The sequence below is a fragment of the Uloborus diversus genome, chromosome 1 (genome assembly GCF_026930045.1).
Source record: "Uloborus diversus isolate 005 chromosome 1, Udiv.v.3.1, whole genome shotgun sequence".
NCBI lineage: Eukaryota > Metazoa > Arthropoda > Arachnida > Araneae > Uloboridae > Uloborus > Uloborus diversus.
Window position 1 is genome coordinate 143,412,402 of NC_072731.1, and position 15,935 is coordinate 143,428,336.

The following is a 15,935-nucleotide window of genomic DNA, read 5'->3' on the forward strand; positions in this document are numbered from 1 at the left end:
AGAAGGCATCTCATTGAAGCTGAGAGTGCGAACAAACTGGTAGGTAAAGTAATATTTTTCTGCTGTATGTTTACGGTCTTTTGCTGGCAAGATAAATTTTCTTTACCTACCAGTTTTTTGACATTATCAACTTCAATAACATGAGATGTGCTTCATTGCTCGATTAATCTCAGTTCAGGTCTGTTATGCCCATTGTTAGGATGTATCAGAGCAGTATTCGGATGGATAGCTAAACCTTTAGCGTATCGCAGTGAATACGCGGGCAATATTCAGCCCGCGAAGTTGGACCGTGTAGTCTGTGGGCTGCTGAAAGTAAAAAAAAAAAAATCAGAAAACTCAATTAGTTTGAATGGCATAAACATATGGAGCCGAATATTCAGAAATTGGTTTATGAAACACTTTAATAAAATAGGCATCCAGTAGTTAATAACAATTTTTAGGAAACTTTCTTTTTTTTTTCCATATTTTTCAATGTTACTTAAAAAAGAAGAAAACATTTTGAAATTTTATCTTTAGCTTGCGAGAACGATTTAAATGTGAAATGCATACAAGGACAGAGAAAGTAAATAAAAGATAGTATTTAAATTATAATTAAAAGTAGAAAAGAACTCAACTTAATCTTACATTCAAATTAATGTTTTATTAAATCTTTGACGAAGTCGAAAAGAAAAAGGTTCACAATTAGCCAAAACAATTACTTTGCGTGCATAATTCGGCCTCTAAGCTTGCTGACATTTCTCTCCTAGATCGTAACACATTGAAAATTTTTCAAACACTTTACAAAAAAGAAAAAAAAAAGTAATAATTTGTAAAAATGAGTAAACTGATATAAGAGCAAATATTTTTTGTTGACCCATCTGGATACTGTTAGAGGAGACATTTCACACTTTCGGCTATTTTTCGAGAGCTTTTTCCTGATTTAGACAGGGCAATAGTTTTTCCTTTAAGCAAATTATCACTGAGAGGAGCCATTCTACACTGCCACTTGCAACATGACTAGCAAGACAATGAGGTTTTATTGTATGTTCCTGTGAAAATGTTGTGTATGTTGATTTTTTTTTTCAAAGTTATTGTTTTACAAAAGGATTATACTGCAATGGCTCAACGCAGTAAAAAAAAGAAGAAAAAAAACGAAATATTTTAAGTCTAGATTTTAATTTAAAATGTTCTATAAAATATTCTTTTATTAGACAATGAAATAGTGTTTCGCATTATTTACATATTGACGGTCATACGTAATCCACATAAAACTGACTATAGCAACATAGTGTTGTTCTTTTGCAGAGACAGCGAATAAATTTATACATTTAAAAAATTCATAGACGTAACTCTAATGTAGAAAACCCACGTTATAATTGGTTTGCTTACTTTGTTAAACAATTTTGTTCTTTTTTACGAAGAAACCAGTTTTCATAATTTCTGTTTTAAAAAGGTATACGTCCCCTAAAGTGGGAAAAAATGAATTTTTAAGCGTAGCGCGAAAACTACTGAATATTTTGAGCTCAAATTTTGGATTCCCGCATAAAAGTTTTTGTAAATTGTTTTTCTGTTAAAATTTAATAAGGTTTCAGATCATATTTTTTTGCAAAAAATATTATTATAATTCATAAAAAATCTAAATTTACATTTAAACTGCTGTAAATGATGTTTTTATTTACCTAATCAAGTTTTTGTGTTATGTGTAAAAATATGAAAATACGTTTTAACATTACGAGAGGGGTTTTTCAAAACTCAATTCTGAAGTAACGACTGGCTCGAATTAAACAAAATGTTGTATACAAAGTTAAAAAGGGGGATTCTCATTGTGAAAAATTTGAAGTTGCTGCTCGTTTTAATATAAAGACGAACCCTTAACAACAGTTTATTAACATAATTATGTATAACACATTATTCCTGAAAAAATAACTTCTTACACGTGTCTCTAGTGTCAAAAGTCTTCGAATATGAACGAGTGTTTCGCTTTTATTCCCCTCTGTCCATGACTGTACCGTTGCTGTTTCAGGATAATAGGGGTTTACACTCTCTCCCAGTGGTTGGAAAAACTACATTTTTTTGTAGCGAACTACAACTACTTTATTACAAATGTAGTTAACTACAACTACAACTACTTTTTTTCAAATGTAGCGGCTACAAACTACTTTTAAAATGTAGTCGCTACTTCGCTACTTTTTGAAAAATTAATTTAAAAAAGCAGAAGCACACACACCATTTGAGGGTTGAACGAAAAAAATCGAAAAGTGTTTAGATTAATAAATTAGTTCATTTGGACCTGGAAAATTATTAAAAATTATCTGCTGATTTCTTTTTTTTAATGCCAATTTCTCAATGTAGACCTTATCGCCTGCTAGAAAGGATTAAAAAGTTGAAAGAATTCAACCTTCAAATTTTAATCCTTTCTTGCCAACGAATATTTACTTCAGGTTCAAATGCAAGAACTTTATCAAATATTTATTATTTTCTTAAGTATTTAAAGCTCTTTAATTTCCTCTAAGAAGTCTACATAGACAGTTACAAACCTAAATGCATTTCTATGAATTGCAATTACATGCACATATTTTATTGATTTGGACCTTGAGCTTACATTCGCATTGGAGCATGGTTTGACTGAAAAAAGGGTTTTTTTTTAATTAACTATTATTCATAATTACTAGTCTGAACATTGGTCAGTTTACATTCTGATTAGTTTCAGGTGAAATCATCATAATGTAAAATTGTTTAGCGATCATTCTAAAAACTATGAAACGAGACAAGAGTAAAAAATGAAAAACAAAAAATATCGTCTGAAAATATGCTTCGTTTATTTTCAACAAAAGATTCATTGTAAAATTGTAAACAGATAAAATATGATTTCTTTTGGGAAAGATGTATCGGAAATAAAGAAAAATAATCTTTCTCCGGGAAAGATGAACTTTAACATAAGATCGTAAAACACAAATATAAGCAATATTCATTTGAAAATACACTCGCTTGTAATAAACAAAGTTGCATTTAGCTGCCAACATTGTAATATAAAAAATTGGGAGACTTTTAACTTTAATTACAAAAATTGGAATGTAAAAGAAATTTTTAAAATATAGATGGGGATCTCTTCCATTGAGCCAGTAAAGAACCGAAATTTTGCATTTGCAAAACCTGGCAGGGCCCACACTTCGGATATTAGGATTACATTTATTACTTTTTTAAAGTTAACTATTCATAATTGGAATTTATAAGTTTAAAAAATAATTCCAAAAAACCTATAACATTTAGAATTAAAAAAAAAAGTACTCCAAAAAGACATATGTTTGTTTTCTCTTATAAGTGATAATAAACATTGCTTGCAGCAGGTATAGCTGTATCACGGCGGTGAGATGGCCGAAGAACTAGAAGCGAAAACAGAACACTTTATTTGGTAATTGGTACCGAAGAACTAAAAGCGAAAACAGAACACTTTATTTGGTAATTGGTATGATCAGCCAGCCCCCCTGTGCTCGGCTAGTGGAGTCGGGACGGCCAGTGGAGAAATCGGCCGAAAGGGAGAAATTTTCCCTATTTTTCCCTGCTAACCAGTTCTCTCTCGACTTGGGGTGTGCTCCTCTTCCATTGGTTGTTTCGCGCTTGCGGCCGAACTGCTTTTAGTCGCTACACTTGCCGACTGCCTCGGAGCAGTAGAGAAATGGCTTTTTCCGTTCCTGTGCAAGTGCTAATGCATTACTATCAACGGCAAGCGCTTGCAGGTGAAAGAATATACATACATATCGTAACCTAATCACTTGAAAACTTGATTGCAAATTTTTAAAACCTTAGTTTTTTCAGATTCAAATTTTACCATAATTATAACAATGAAAAGAAATAAAATTGAATCATTTTTTAGGAGTAAGAAAAAGATTGTGACTTTGGGTAAAAAAATACTTGGGGGGGGGGATGCTATAAAAATATTTTAATAATAGAAATTATTGCACAAAATTTGACTAGAACTGTATTAGATTGATACAATTTGTTTTAATTACAACTTGATAAATCATACCTTTTATTTCATTGTTTATTGTTAATGTTTAAAATAACTTTTGCTTTGTTTTTGACAAACTAAATTTTTTAAATAGTGTAGTTAAATTTCATCTGGAATTTTGTTTTAAAATCTATTATATGGTAATGGAGGTCTATACTAGTACTCCAATAAGTTTAAAATTCATCATGTGTGTGTCGTTGGTTCTTAAAACATGATTGGTACTTGGCCGAAATGCTATTCGGTACGTCTCTACATGATATAAAGAATCTTGAATTGATTTCGCATACAAAATACAAATCAGAGTTGCAGAAGATATCATCATAAACTTTTAATTCAAGTGATTTTCTGCAATCTCAGTCCCTTTAGTACTTCATACTTCATACAATTTTTTTTTATCACAAGTGAAATTGAAAAAAAAAAAAAAAAAAAGGTTGCTGATGATATGATGGGGGCTGGTAAAAGCTGTTTCAAAAAAGTCGCCTTGAAAAATTTGTTGGTCGACATTTGCACAGCAGAAGTTAAGTCTGATCAACTTTCAATAGCTACTTAGAACAATAGAAGCTATTTATGTGAAATAAATTTAAATAAATGTGAAAATAATTTTTTTTTACAGATTAGAGGTTCACTAAATACCAAATATTCAGGTAAAATTCAAACTGAATATTTGGCCTAATACTTGTTTAAATAAGATAAATACCTTTGCGCAGAATAGTAAAGAAAGTATAAACAACGTCAACAATATCAACACTGTTTATGCTTACTTTACTTGTTTGAATGTTTTCGAAACTAATGTTTAAATTTTTTCCAAATTTAAAATAGAAAATATTTATCTATTTTAAGAAAAAAGAATATATTTTTTATTAAATGTTATCTAGATTGTGTATAGTTACAATATTAAAACCAAATTCATCCGAAATCAAAAGTAAATTCACATAGTAAATACAGTAGAACCTCGATTATCCAAGCTACACTACTGCCTTGGATGTTGGAAATCTCGGTTAATAGAAACTTGGTATAAAAACCTCGGTTAATCGAGGTTCTACTGTATAAGAATTTGGTTCATGTTTGTTGTAAGTTTGGAATATGGTTGCATAAACAGAACAATAATTTCTTTCCTGATAGATGATTTGATAACTGATAATCATGGTCAAAACATGCTATATCATAGATCAAGAACCTTGCAGAATGCAAATTATTCAAGTGGTTCTCTGCTATGTTAATCTCTTTGGAAACTGATAAATACAGTAAAATGTCTACAATGATACTGTTGGGACCTAAATAAAATATCGTAATAGACAGGTTATCAATCGACAGGTTATCGTTATAGACAGTTAGATTATTCATGCTGACATTTTGCTTGGGCCAAAAAAAAAATATTGTTATAGACAGATTTTTGTTAAATATTATCGTTTTTCACAGGTTTCACTGTACGTGCATCATCATTTTAAAAATCTAAGAATAAAATTTAAGGATTATTAAGCTTTTAACATAATGATTGACTATGTAGAACAATAGAAGCTTATTATGTGATTAAAAATAATGTGATTAATTTCTATTACAGAGTAGAGATTCAGTGAACATCGAATATTCCAGTAAAATTCAAACTGAATATTTGGCCAAATACTTGTTTAATTTTTTTTCAAACTAATATTTGAATTTTCTCCAAATTTAAAACATAAATTATTTGGCTACTTTAAAAAAAAATACATACATTTTTTTATTAAACTTCATAATTTTAGCGGTGTATTTCAAGTAGATTACATATACAGTGAAACCTCTCTTATGCAGACAATTTTTAATTCTAATGCAAATAACATTATTAAGCCCCTGTCCTGCGGACACCTCTCTATTGCGGACAAAAAATATTGTCCCGTTAGTGTCCGCATTAGAGGAATTTTGCTGTAGTTGTTATACACAAACCAAATTCATCCAAAATAAAAAGTAAATGCACATAGTAAATATAATTCAGTTTACGTTTGTCCTAAGTTTGGAATATGGCTGCATAAGTAGAACAATAATTTCTTTCGGGAGAGATGATTTGATATCTGATAATCATGGTCAAAACATGCTATATCATAGATGAAGGACCTTGCAAAATGCAAATTATTCAATAGGTTTTCTGCTGTGTTAATCTCTTTGGTAACTGATAAATATGTGTATCATCATTTTGAAAAATGAAATTCAAGGATTATTAAACTTTGAAGTCAATGGTGAATTTAAATTAGGTTGTTTCTTAACAAGTTTTAAACTTTTGGAGTTTTTTTTTTTTACATGAGAATTACTTTTAATGTGATAAAATTAATAAGCAACTGTTTAAATTAATTTTTTACTGTGGTACTGTATTGTAATTTTCATTCGGCCTTGTCTGCCGAATATTCAGTGAATCTCTATTACATATATTTTCAATTAATTTAACGAAAAGAAAACAATTAAGGTACTTTCCCTCATCCACTTGTCTGTGCTCTTTTTGCACCCTCCTTGTGCATTCAAAGTGGCGGTTAATGCAGTCCACATCTTTTTTTTGTCCTGATTGGTGAAGTCATTTGTTAATTGGTTAGTAAATAACTTATTATTGTCTTCCATCCAATCCAGCATTATGCAGAGTTGCTCTTTTGAAACGCGCTTCGTTTCTGCCATTTCCCCTTCACAAAAAACAGTTGCAACTTCCAATTCCAATGCAATGAAAAATGCGACGCTAAAGGATTCGGATATTTTCGCGCTCCAAAAAGAATGACATCACTTTCAGCGACCACGATTGGTCAACACCCTTCCCCTCCTAAAGAAAAATATGGGCTAGGTCCAACTTCCTAGATCTCCACTCCACTGCCAGCCGGGCACACCTCAGGTGGAAAAGTAAACCACTCCTTCAAAACTGGTTGTTAGAAAATGGGGAATAATCGTTTCTCTACTCCACTAGCCGAGCACAGGGGGGCAGAATGCGCAAGCTGTTAAGTTTGTACTGTACGGCGCGAACTCGCTGATCATACTTATTACAAAATGATGTATTCTGTTTATATTTCAAGTTCATCCGCCATCTCTCTGTGGTCAACAAGCTTCAAAATTAAGGATTAAGTTCGGGGGGAAATAGGTAACGTTTTACTGTATGTTTGGGGGAAATAAAAGGTTCTAAAAAAGAAGGAAAATGAAATAAACGTATTTTAATAGGATGTATACAATTTTCATACTCGTGTATGAAAAGGCGTAATTTTTTGCGATCAGAATTGTTTTACTATTGGGAATTTTCCGAGATTTTAATCACGAAAAAAAAAATCCCTTCTTTGGGAAATTTCATTGTTCTAATGAAAATTCGGGAGGTATTTACTTCCTTAGGGAGAAGGCATTGAAATTTGATATGTCTCATACGAATCGGGAGAGTTGGCAGCTATGAAATTATCAGATAATAGATAAAGCATGATCTCTTAAGGCAAAATATATCGGCAACAAATTAAAAGAATCTTCTCTAAAGAATGGAAAATTATAAAATACGGTAGTAAAACCGAAAGTAAAAACATTTATTTGAAAACACGCTTGTTCATTTTTTGTAAAGTTGCATCTGAAAGTTGTCATGTGATATGTAAAACATGAGATCAATTAGGAAAAAAATGTATCGGAAGTAAAGGAACAAAATATTTCTTTGAAAAAGAACTATAAAATACATAAGTAAAGAACATTCATAAGAAAATACGTTCGCTTATTTACGATAAAAGTCGCATCATAAATATTGTTATCAAATAAAGCATGAGGCCTCCTAGGACAAAATGTGTCGAAAACAAAGGAAAACAATATTCACTACAGTTAAATAAAAACTGAAATATGGCAGTAAGATACAAAAGTAAAAAAATCACTTTAAACATGTTTGTTCATTTTTAACAAAAGTTGCATCTCAAAGTTATTATCGGATAAACATGCTCTCTTGGGACAAAATATATCAGAAGCAAAAGAAAACAATCTTTCCACAGATGCGCTAGATGGCACACCAGTATTTGTTTTAATAAATGCTTGTTTTAAATAGGTAGATGATATAAGTGTTGCGGTTGATTTTATCGGTTCAGTTAAGAAGCTCCTAAGTTCTTCCTGGTAAGTATTTCCTGAGTTACTGGACGAAAAATTAAAGAATCCTGAAAAATCGTCCAAACTTTCAACTTCACTAGAAGTATCGGATGATCCAGGAAACATGTTCTGTAGATAATCTTCCATCCATTTTTTAGCCTCACATTGTTTGTCCTTCTCCTCAATCCAGAACAGTTTAAATCGGGGGTGAAAACAAGCTGAAAGTACAATTTCTCTGTCCCACACCAAATGGCCAAATCTTTTTTCAATCCCAGACACCACAGCTAGAACCAAAGGAGAGCAAAACCTCAGGCCAGTGCAGGACTTAAGAGTCCTCAATAGTTGATGAATGGTAGGAGCAAGGTATCCCATGGAAACACTCGCTTCTCCTTGCAGAATATTTAATGCCCGTGAAAGAGGATCCATTACGGTACAATATTCATGCAAAAATTCAATTTCGTGAGGCAATAGCCGCCCTAAGCCCGCAGCATCAAATATTTTCTGCAGTTTTTCTTCACTCTCTTTTAAGAATCTGCATATGCGTGCAACTGCAGAATGCATCGAGTTCCATCGCGTTTTGCTTGGCACGACAAGACGGGCACTTAACTCGGAAGCAATCTTATCTGCCAAAACAACAGACATTTTGGATTTTTTCCACAGAGCTTGGCACTTAGAAAATGCACTTCTGCTAACTTTTTTGAAGGCAATGTCTTCGAGGGCCTCTTCGCTGTCTTTCGCAGCCACTAGATTGAGTGTGTGTGCAGAGCAGTGGTGATGTGGCGGCAACAACACCACGTCATTTTCAGAATTGTCATTCTGTTCGTCGAAAATATGTGATATCGGAACGCTTGTCAACAGGAAATCATCTGCATCGCTTGATTCTTCTGAAAACAGGCGAAAAGCTTTGACGAAATTTCTTGCATTGTCCGTTATTATAAGCAGGGTCTTGTTCTGGATCATGTAAGAAGTAAGGATCGAAAAAATTTCTTTCGCTAAGACATCATATGTGTGTCTACCAATAATCCTCTTACAGGCTAAAGTAGCTGATTTTCTTTCTAACGATCTATCTAAGTAAAGACAAGTGATTCCTAAAAAAGCCTTGTTGTTGGAAGACCAACAATCTGCTGTGGCACACACATACTGAATATCAACTAATTCAGAGATTAGTTGACTTTTCATCTGCTCATATTTCGAGCTCATGCGCTGCACTAAAGTTTTTGAGCACATAAGTTTACTTGCGCTTAGCTTATCCCATAAAACTTTAAAGGAGTCCCTCTCCACTTCAGAAAAAGCATGGGCACCATCAACGATCCAATTTAACAGAGCATCGTCAATTTCTTGTTGGGAGCACCGGGCTGATACTTTTGGCGGGATTCTATCAAACAAGGTAACCTGCTTCAATGAATCCTGTGTTTTTAGGCTTTTATTACTTTTTAATGATTTAATATGTCCCTCCAGTTCTGATAGCTTATGTCGGTGCTTTCTCTGAAAACAAACATTAAAAGAATAATAAATAAATTGATCAATCGAAAACAAACTTTATTTCACGCATTGGTCTGGCCAGAGTAAATTTGAGTGTGTTTATGGATTCTACAGAAAGATCCAATTAATCAAAATGTACAGTCCATAAAAACCTTTTGCAAGATTAATGATACGGCTGTAAGGAAATACTGCAAAAGCGCTTTTGTTTTCGCGATTTTCACAAGTCCGTCGTAATCGTAAAAGTTCAATAATAGCGAAATATTTCAAATTTATTTTTACCAATTTTTATACTGTACATGCACAATTCACGAAATTTTCTGCTCGCGAAATCACGCATATCCTCATTTTTGCGAAAATTAAGGCTCAAGAAAATAAGTGGTTTTACATTAATATTCTTCTCAATTAATTTTCGTCGCCGAATTGCATGAAGGGCGAATGGCGTCATAAGTAGAAGAATGTTGTTGCTGGTAAATTGAGAGCGTATAGTATGAAATTTGAAAAAAAAAATGTTAGTTAATACTAAATACAGTTTGAAAAAAAGAACAGCATATTTCTTGTAGTTGCGTAGCGGTTACATTTTTTAATTTTTAGTGAATGAAAAACTTGCTTCTCAGCACTGTTTTATTTAAAAACTTTTATTCGGCGGAGCTTCAAATCTTTTAATTTTGATTTTTTTACAGTAAACTTTGTTTTTTAAATGTCAGAGAACTGCTGTAAAACATAACTGTTTTGCTGTCACTAAGTGAAACTAACAAAGGAATTTGGAAAAGAAAATGATTGTAAAATTAGACATTGTTATCGAAGAGAAATTATATGTATGTTTGAAATGGAGAACTTATTTTTGGAAAATGCGAATCCTTCAAATGCAACTTTTTCGTAAAAAAAGTCCATGAAGTAAAACGCTCTTTAAAAAAAAAGAAAATCTCTTCTGTTTGTACAGTTTGACTGCAACAACAAAAGATATATCACAAGGTCGTAATCTTAAAAACATGTAATATACGGAAAAAATATGTTCCACGCAGAAAAGTAATAAAATTTTTAGAAACTATCTTAACAAGAGATAACATTTTGTAAAACAAATTATTAATTCAAACATTTAAACAACTTATTATTATTATTTTCCTTATTGGAACTCTACAGACACACAACGCTGTGGTTTTGAGTAAAAACAAAATGGGAGATGTTTTTAAAATCATAGGTAACATTTCATTATTGAGTTATATTTCACGTAACAGTAAGAAAGAGCAAAAAAAAAAAAAATAAATAAATAAATAAATAAATAAATAAATAAATAAATAAAAATAAAAATCGAAATTGAATTGCAGGCGAGTTGAAATGAAACGCTTTCGTTGAAGTACGTAGACGGAACTGATTACTACAAAATCAGTGTCACTTCACAGGAATGCAACGCAATGATAAAAATATTAAAATAGTGTAACTTCATTAAAAATGCTTGCTATGCATTAAATTCAACCTGAGAATAATTCGAAGTTGCAATGAAATGGAAACGACGAAGTCACCCGCTACGGCTGATTTTCGAATATGATAAATCCTGTTTCTTGTTTAAAAGCAAAAGGGTATTAGTTTGTAAACTAAGAGGGGTATTTCAATTTATCGTGCTACTTTTGAGGAACCAAACTCAATTTGATGCGTGAAATAGGCATAGCACATAATGGCGAACTCGGCACAAAATTATTTAAAAAAAAAGTGTCCAATGAAAATAAGCCTTCAAAGCTGTTTTAAATTAATCACGCGAATAGAGGAAAGACGAAAACCTGTGTCATTTTCGAAATTTTAATTTCAAACGTCGGTTAGCCATAATTGTACTCTTACCTAAGTTAAGCGCAGGACATAATTTGCATGGGAGCTCACAGGAGCTGAGCTCCTGACCTTTTTTTAAATGTTATGTAATTTAACATATTAGACGAAAATCCGCCCATTTTACGTGCAAATATAATATCTAAGGGTTATGAGGCTCCTTTACTTTCTTTACTAAAAATTAAGTCCTAATTCAGCCTTGAAATAAATTTATTAACTTTATCAACAATTAACTTGATAATTGCTATCAGGAGCACCGTGATCGCAGCTCGCAGGAGGGTACTGTGACCAGGGGTGTGCACAGAAATTTTAAGGCCCGTCACAAATTACTTTTACGCCCTCCCCCTCAATATTGTTTATCACTACGTCCCTACATATATTTCACCCCACATTTTAAAAATCTCGGGCTTCCTTCGGGATCCGGCCCGCGCCAGCAAGTGTCCCCCCCCCCCTACTGTGACTTAAAAAAATGTTCTTACTCGGCCAATTTTGTCTGACGGTTCGGCCAAATTTGGAGTCATAATCACAATATTGTCATTTTAAAACACCCGGATATCCTCTTCACTAGGGGCTGTTCATATAAATTAAATCATATTTTTTTCAACGTTTTTGACCTCCCTCCTCCCGTTTTACACAAGCGTCACACTTCATCTTAGACCTCCCTCCCCTTTGTCACATGTCACCCTATTTTTAATAAACATGCTCCTATAAAAAATACATGGTGTCACACTTCTTGTTCCGTCCCCCTGATTACAAATAGGCACAATTTCGAGTCGCCCGTCTCCTTAAAGCGTGAGAGATCCATTCGGCAAATTAAGGATCCCCCCCCCTTTTTTTTTCCTAAAAAATTCATTTCGGAGCGATCCTGATTGGATAGGCTTGCCAGGCTTCCCGGTTTGACCGGGACAATCCCAGTTTTCAGACAAAATCCCTGTGTCCCGGCCGGTTTACTTCACGTCCCGGAAAAGACAAATTTGATTACAATTGACCAAAAAGGTCTAAAAATATTATATATATATATATATATATATATATATATATATATATATATATATTACGAGCGGCCTTGGGGACAGGGTCGAGGCCTTGTAGAGGGGGGTGAGGATCTCGAAATACGAATTGCGTTGACTATAGAGGGTAAGATTGTGAGATGGGGAGCAACAATAACACTGACATGGGTCCCAATTAGCTCTCGGTGAGCTTGTGCCAGCCGTAAAGAAAATTTAAAACAAGAAATATGAATGAAAATAAGACAGTAACAATATATTAGACTTTGCAATCAATCGATTACATGCAGAGGCGGAAAAAAAAATCTTCAAGATGGTGTCTATCTTTAAAATAGTCAACCTGGGTTACTTGGAAATAAAAATAGAAACAGTTATAATTTGAATTTAATTTTTCGTAAACATACATATATTTATAAAATAGATTTGAAGATGAAAAACATTTTTTAAACAGAAAAGAGAAACTTTAATTTTCATTAAAGGAAAGTAATTTTGAACCTTAAGAGAGAGGTCCAGACCTAGGTACCACCCCCTTTTCTACGCCATTAATAAAATAAAATAATGTTTTTTCCATCGTACCAAATAATTTCAAAAACTTAGAAGGACTTTTACTATGTTAATATATCAACACTCAATGACTAAAAAAAACAACAGACATGGAAAACGTCTCAAATGGTACTAGTATTCATAATTAAATATTAATAAATAAGCAATCCGAAATGTAAAAGAAAACTAAGAATGCTTAACTTACTTCAATATGCAATTTTAAATTGTATGCAGATGACTTAGACACCGAAAGCTTTTTGTTTAGCGGGCAAAGTTTGCACTCAACTGAAAAATTTCCGTTTTCATATTTTTCTATTACATTATAATAATTGTTGTAAGCCGGCCAGGGCAGTACTACATCTTCGTCATCTTCTATTACATGAACAGTCGCTTCCATATTTGGTGAAAAGATGAACAATTATGCCATTGGAATCTAAAATGCTCGTCTACGGGACACTCTCGGCTGCCAGAAGACAGAAACGGGGTACTAAATTGGCAGTTATCGCTTAATTCATATGTACTTTTCTTTCTAATCCACGCTCCATTCAACACGAATATTGGCGAATTATGAAAATTAAGATGCCAAAGAAACCACTGGCGTCAAGGAGGTAGAACATGTGGTGCCAAAATGATATGTCTGATGTCAGCTCGATTTTAATTTTAATTTTATTTTTTTTTTGAGTCTTATTTTTCATTGCGCCCGCTGATGCAGTCGCGGTAGATTTGCACTTTGCACCAGACAGATTCGTTTGAATCTTGTTGCTTTTTTTTTACCAACTTTATTTAAAAGTAGTTTCCAGAAATCGCTACAAACTACTTTTTTTTTGTATCGAACTACTCGCTACACTACTTTTTTTAAAAGTAGTGCGCTACACTACAAACTACTAAAAAATGTAGTTACTACAGTAGCGTCGCTACTTGTAGCGCGCTACTTCCAACCACTGCTCTCTCCATATCTATTTCTTCTCAATGTACCACCATCTTACTCATGTTCTGCCGAAAATTATCAAGCAGTGTCTGAGATTTCAATCATTTTGCGTCTTGTCAATTTTTCAACTATTTAAAAAATGGGAAGCCATTTTAACATACGCTAAATTAAATCTGCTTATTTTATTTCTTACTGGTTGTATTGCCCAGCGTCACACAGTCAATCTCAAAAATAAAACTTGTGTCAAAGTTGAAGTGTCAAAGTCGCATGTTCAGCAATCAAGCAGGGAAAAAAAAAAAGTAAAATTCCCCTTCAATGTGTAGAAAAGAGCAGAGAGGGGCAGAGATTGAAAGAAACTGATAACCCTTGATTTAACTCTTTTTACTTTTTTAGTATTGCAAGCAAAAAAAAAAAAAAGCTCAGCTCCCTTATTTTGTTTTGCTCATTAAGTAACAGTTTTACAATTTTCATACCTTTTGAGCTGTTTCTTTTTCCTTTTTTTTACACAAATATAATAGATGTTTCTCAAAATGTTGCTTCATTTTCAGGAAAAGCGGAGACATGCACTGATGATTCTTGATGCTGTAAAAAAAGATATTACTTCAGAGAAACTACCACACGCTATTGAAAATTTAATAAATGCCTATGTGCGTGTGGGACAAAATGAACATGCAAATTTACCTCAACGCATTACTGACAATATCCTTACATTGCAGGGAATAGCAGAAGACAAATTGCTCAAAATACAAGATGGAAGAAGCCTCATGGGCAGACTGAAAAGTATCGGAAATTGTGCTCCACTTTGCGACTGGGGTAAAAATAAGTTGCAACAGGTCATAACAAACCGATTATCGACTGCTCCTAGTTCCTCCTCGGATGGGCATTCTCAGCCTCTGGGCAACCTAGAGCATGCGTGGCAAGGACATGCCATAGTACGAGAAGAAGCAGCTGCAGTTGTCCAAATGGTCAGGTCAAGTGTGATGGCACAACCGTCTCCAGACCTGCCTTACGAATTGGAAAATGGCGAACGCGTTTCTGAAATGGTAAGTCTTTCGAGATCTGTTAACTATGCTTTGAGTTCCGAGCTCGCCAGGTTCAAGGAAGCAGTCAGAGAGGCCGATAATTTCGATCGAGTTTGTCATAGTGCTTTCGGATTTAGTTTCTATTCTGAAGAGTTCGGTACCTTTTGCATGCTGATGGCTGATACAGACCAAGATCCCAGAGCGAATTCCACACAATTGGAAAGTTTTCTACAAACGGTCGTGTCTCCTTCAAAGAGGGAACATATGAGGCAAATGAGCCATGATCATAATTTGAGAAATCAGTTCAAAGAATTGAAAACATCTGTTTTGAAAGATCACTTGTACAAAATTATAGCTTTAGTTTTTGTGAACGAGATTCTGGACAAAGTTCCTGTTAATTACAAACAACACAGCACTGAGCTGGTTTTCGAGTCTCTTCAACTGGCTTGTGATGTCTTTTTAAGCACACAACTTTCCTATCACTCATCGAATAGAAGATTACGTGAAGGAATTCAGAAGTTAATGAAAAATTTACACCTGATCAAAATTTGCGTCGCATAAATGGATAGTCCTTTATCCAACGTGCTATGTAGAAGCACAGTTAAGCTTTTTCTTTTTTTCAATTGAAACCAATTTGTTTGATACTTTATTTGCTGGTATAATTTCATTTATTGTTCCTGCACGCGTTAAGTTGGAAATGCTACAAGTGTATGCTTTTGTATGACATTTACGTTTATTAAAGGAGTAAAATTTATTTAGGTGTGAATAGCTTTTTCATTTCACGGTAAGACTATTATTCTTTTCTTGACAAGAACATCTTGCACTTAAACTGTCTTTTCTTAGAACTTGGCATTAAAAAATAAACTAAACCTTGACACTGTGGCAAATACAGTGAAACCCCGTTGCAACGAACTCCGAGGGACCGATAAAATTTTTTGTTGTAAGGTAAACTCCTCAATTTTTTTTTTTTAAGTTAATTTTGCTAATTTACCCTGCAATATAATTATATATGAAACATTTGCCGTCACCAACGACCTAAAATATAACTAAACACATTATTTATTTTGAAAAAACCAAGAGAAAAATTTTGAAACGTT

At 33.3% G+C, this 15,935-nt stretch overlaps 1 protein-coding gene across 2 annotated transcripts in view; it reads left to right on the forward strand.

Moving 5' to 3' along the window:
• LOC129232580 (uncharacterized) overlaps positions 1–15,587 on the forward strand; it is a 36,564-nt gene extending 20,977 nt beyond the window's left edge. Inside the window, exon 2 of one of the 2 annotated variants that reach the window (XM_054866723.1) lies at positions 14,533–15,587. In XM_054866723.1, coding sequence (XP_054722698.1) covers positions 14,533–15,399 — 867 coding nt within the window. In that variant the 3' untranslated portion in view covers positions 15,400–15,587. Of the gene's footprint in view, positions 1–14,364 lie in introns of both variants that reach the window. The other variant, XM_054866716.1, reaches the window with a different exon arrangement.
• Positions 15,588–15,935: the final 348 nt, after the last annotated feature.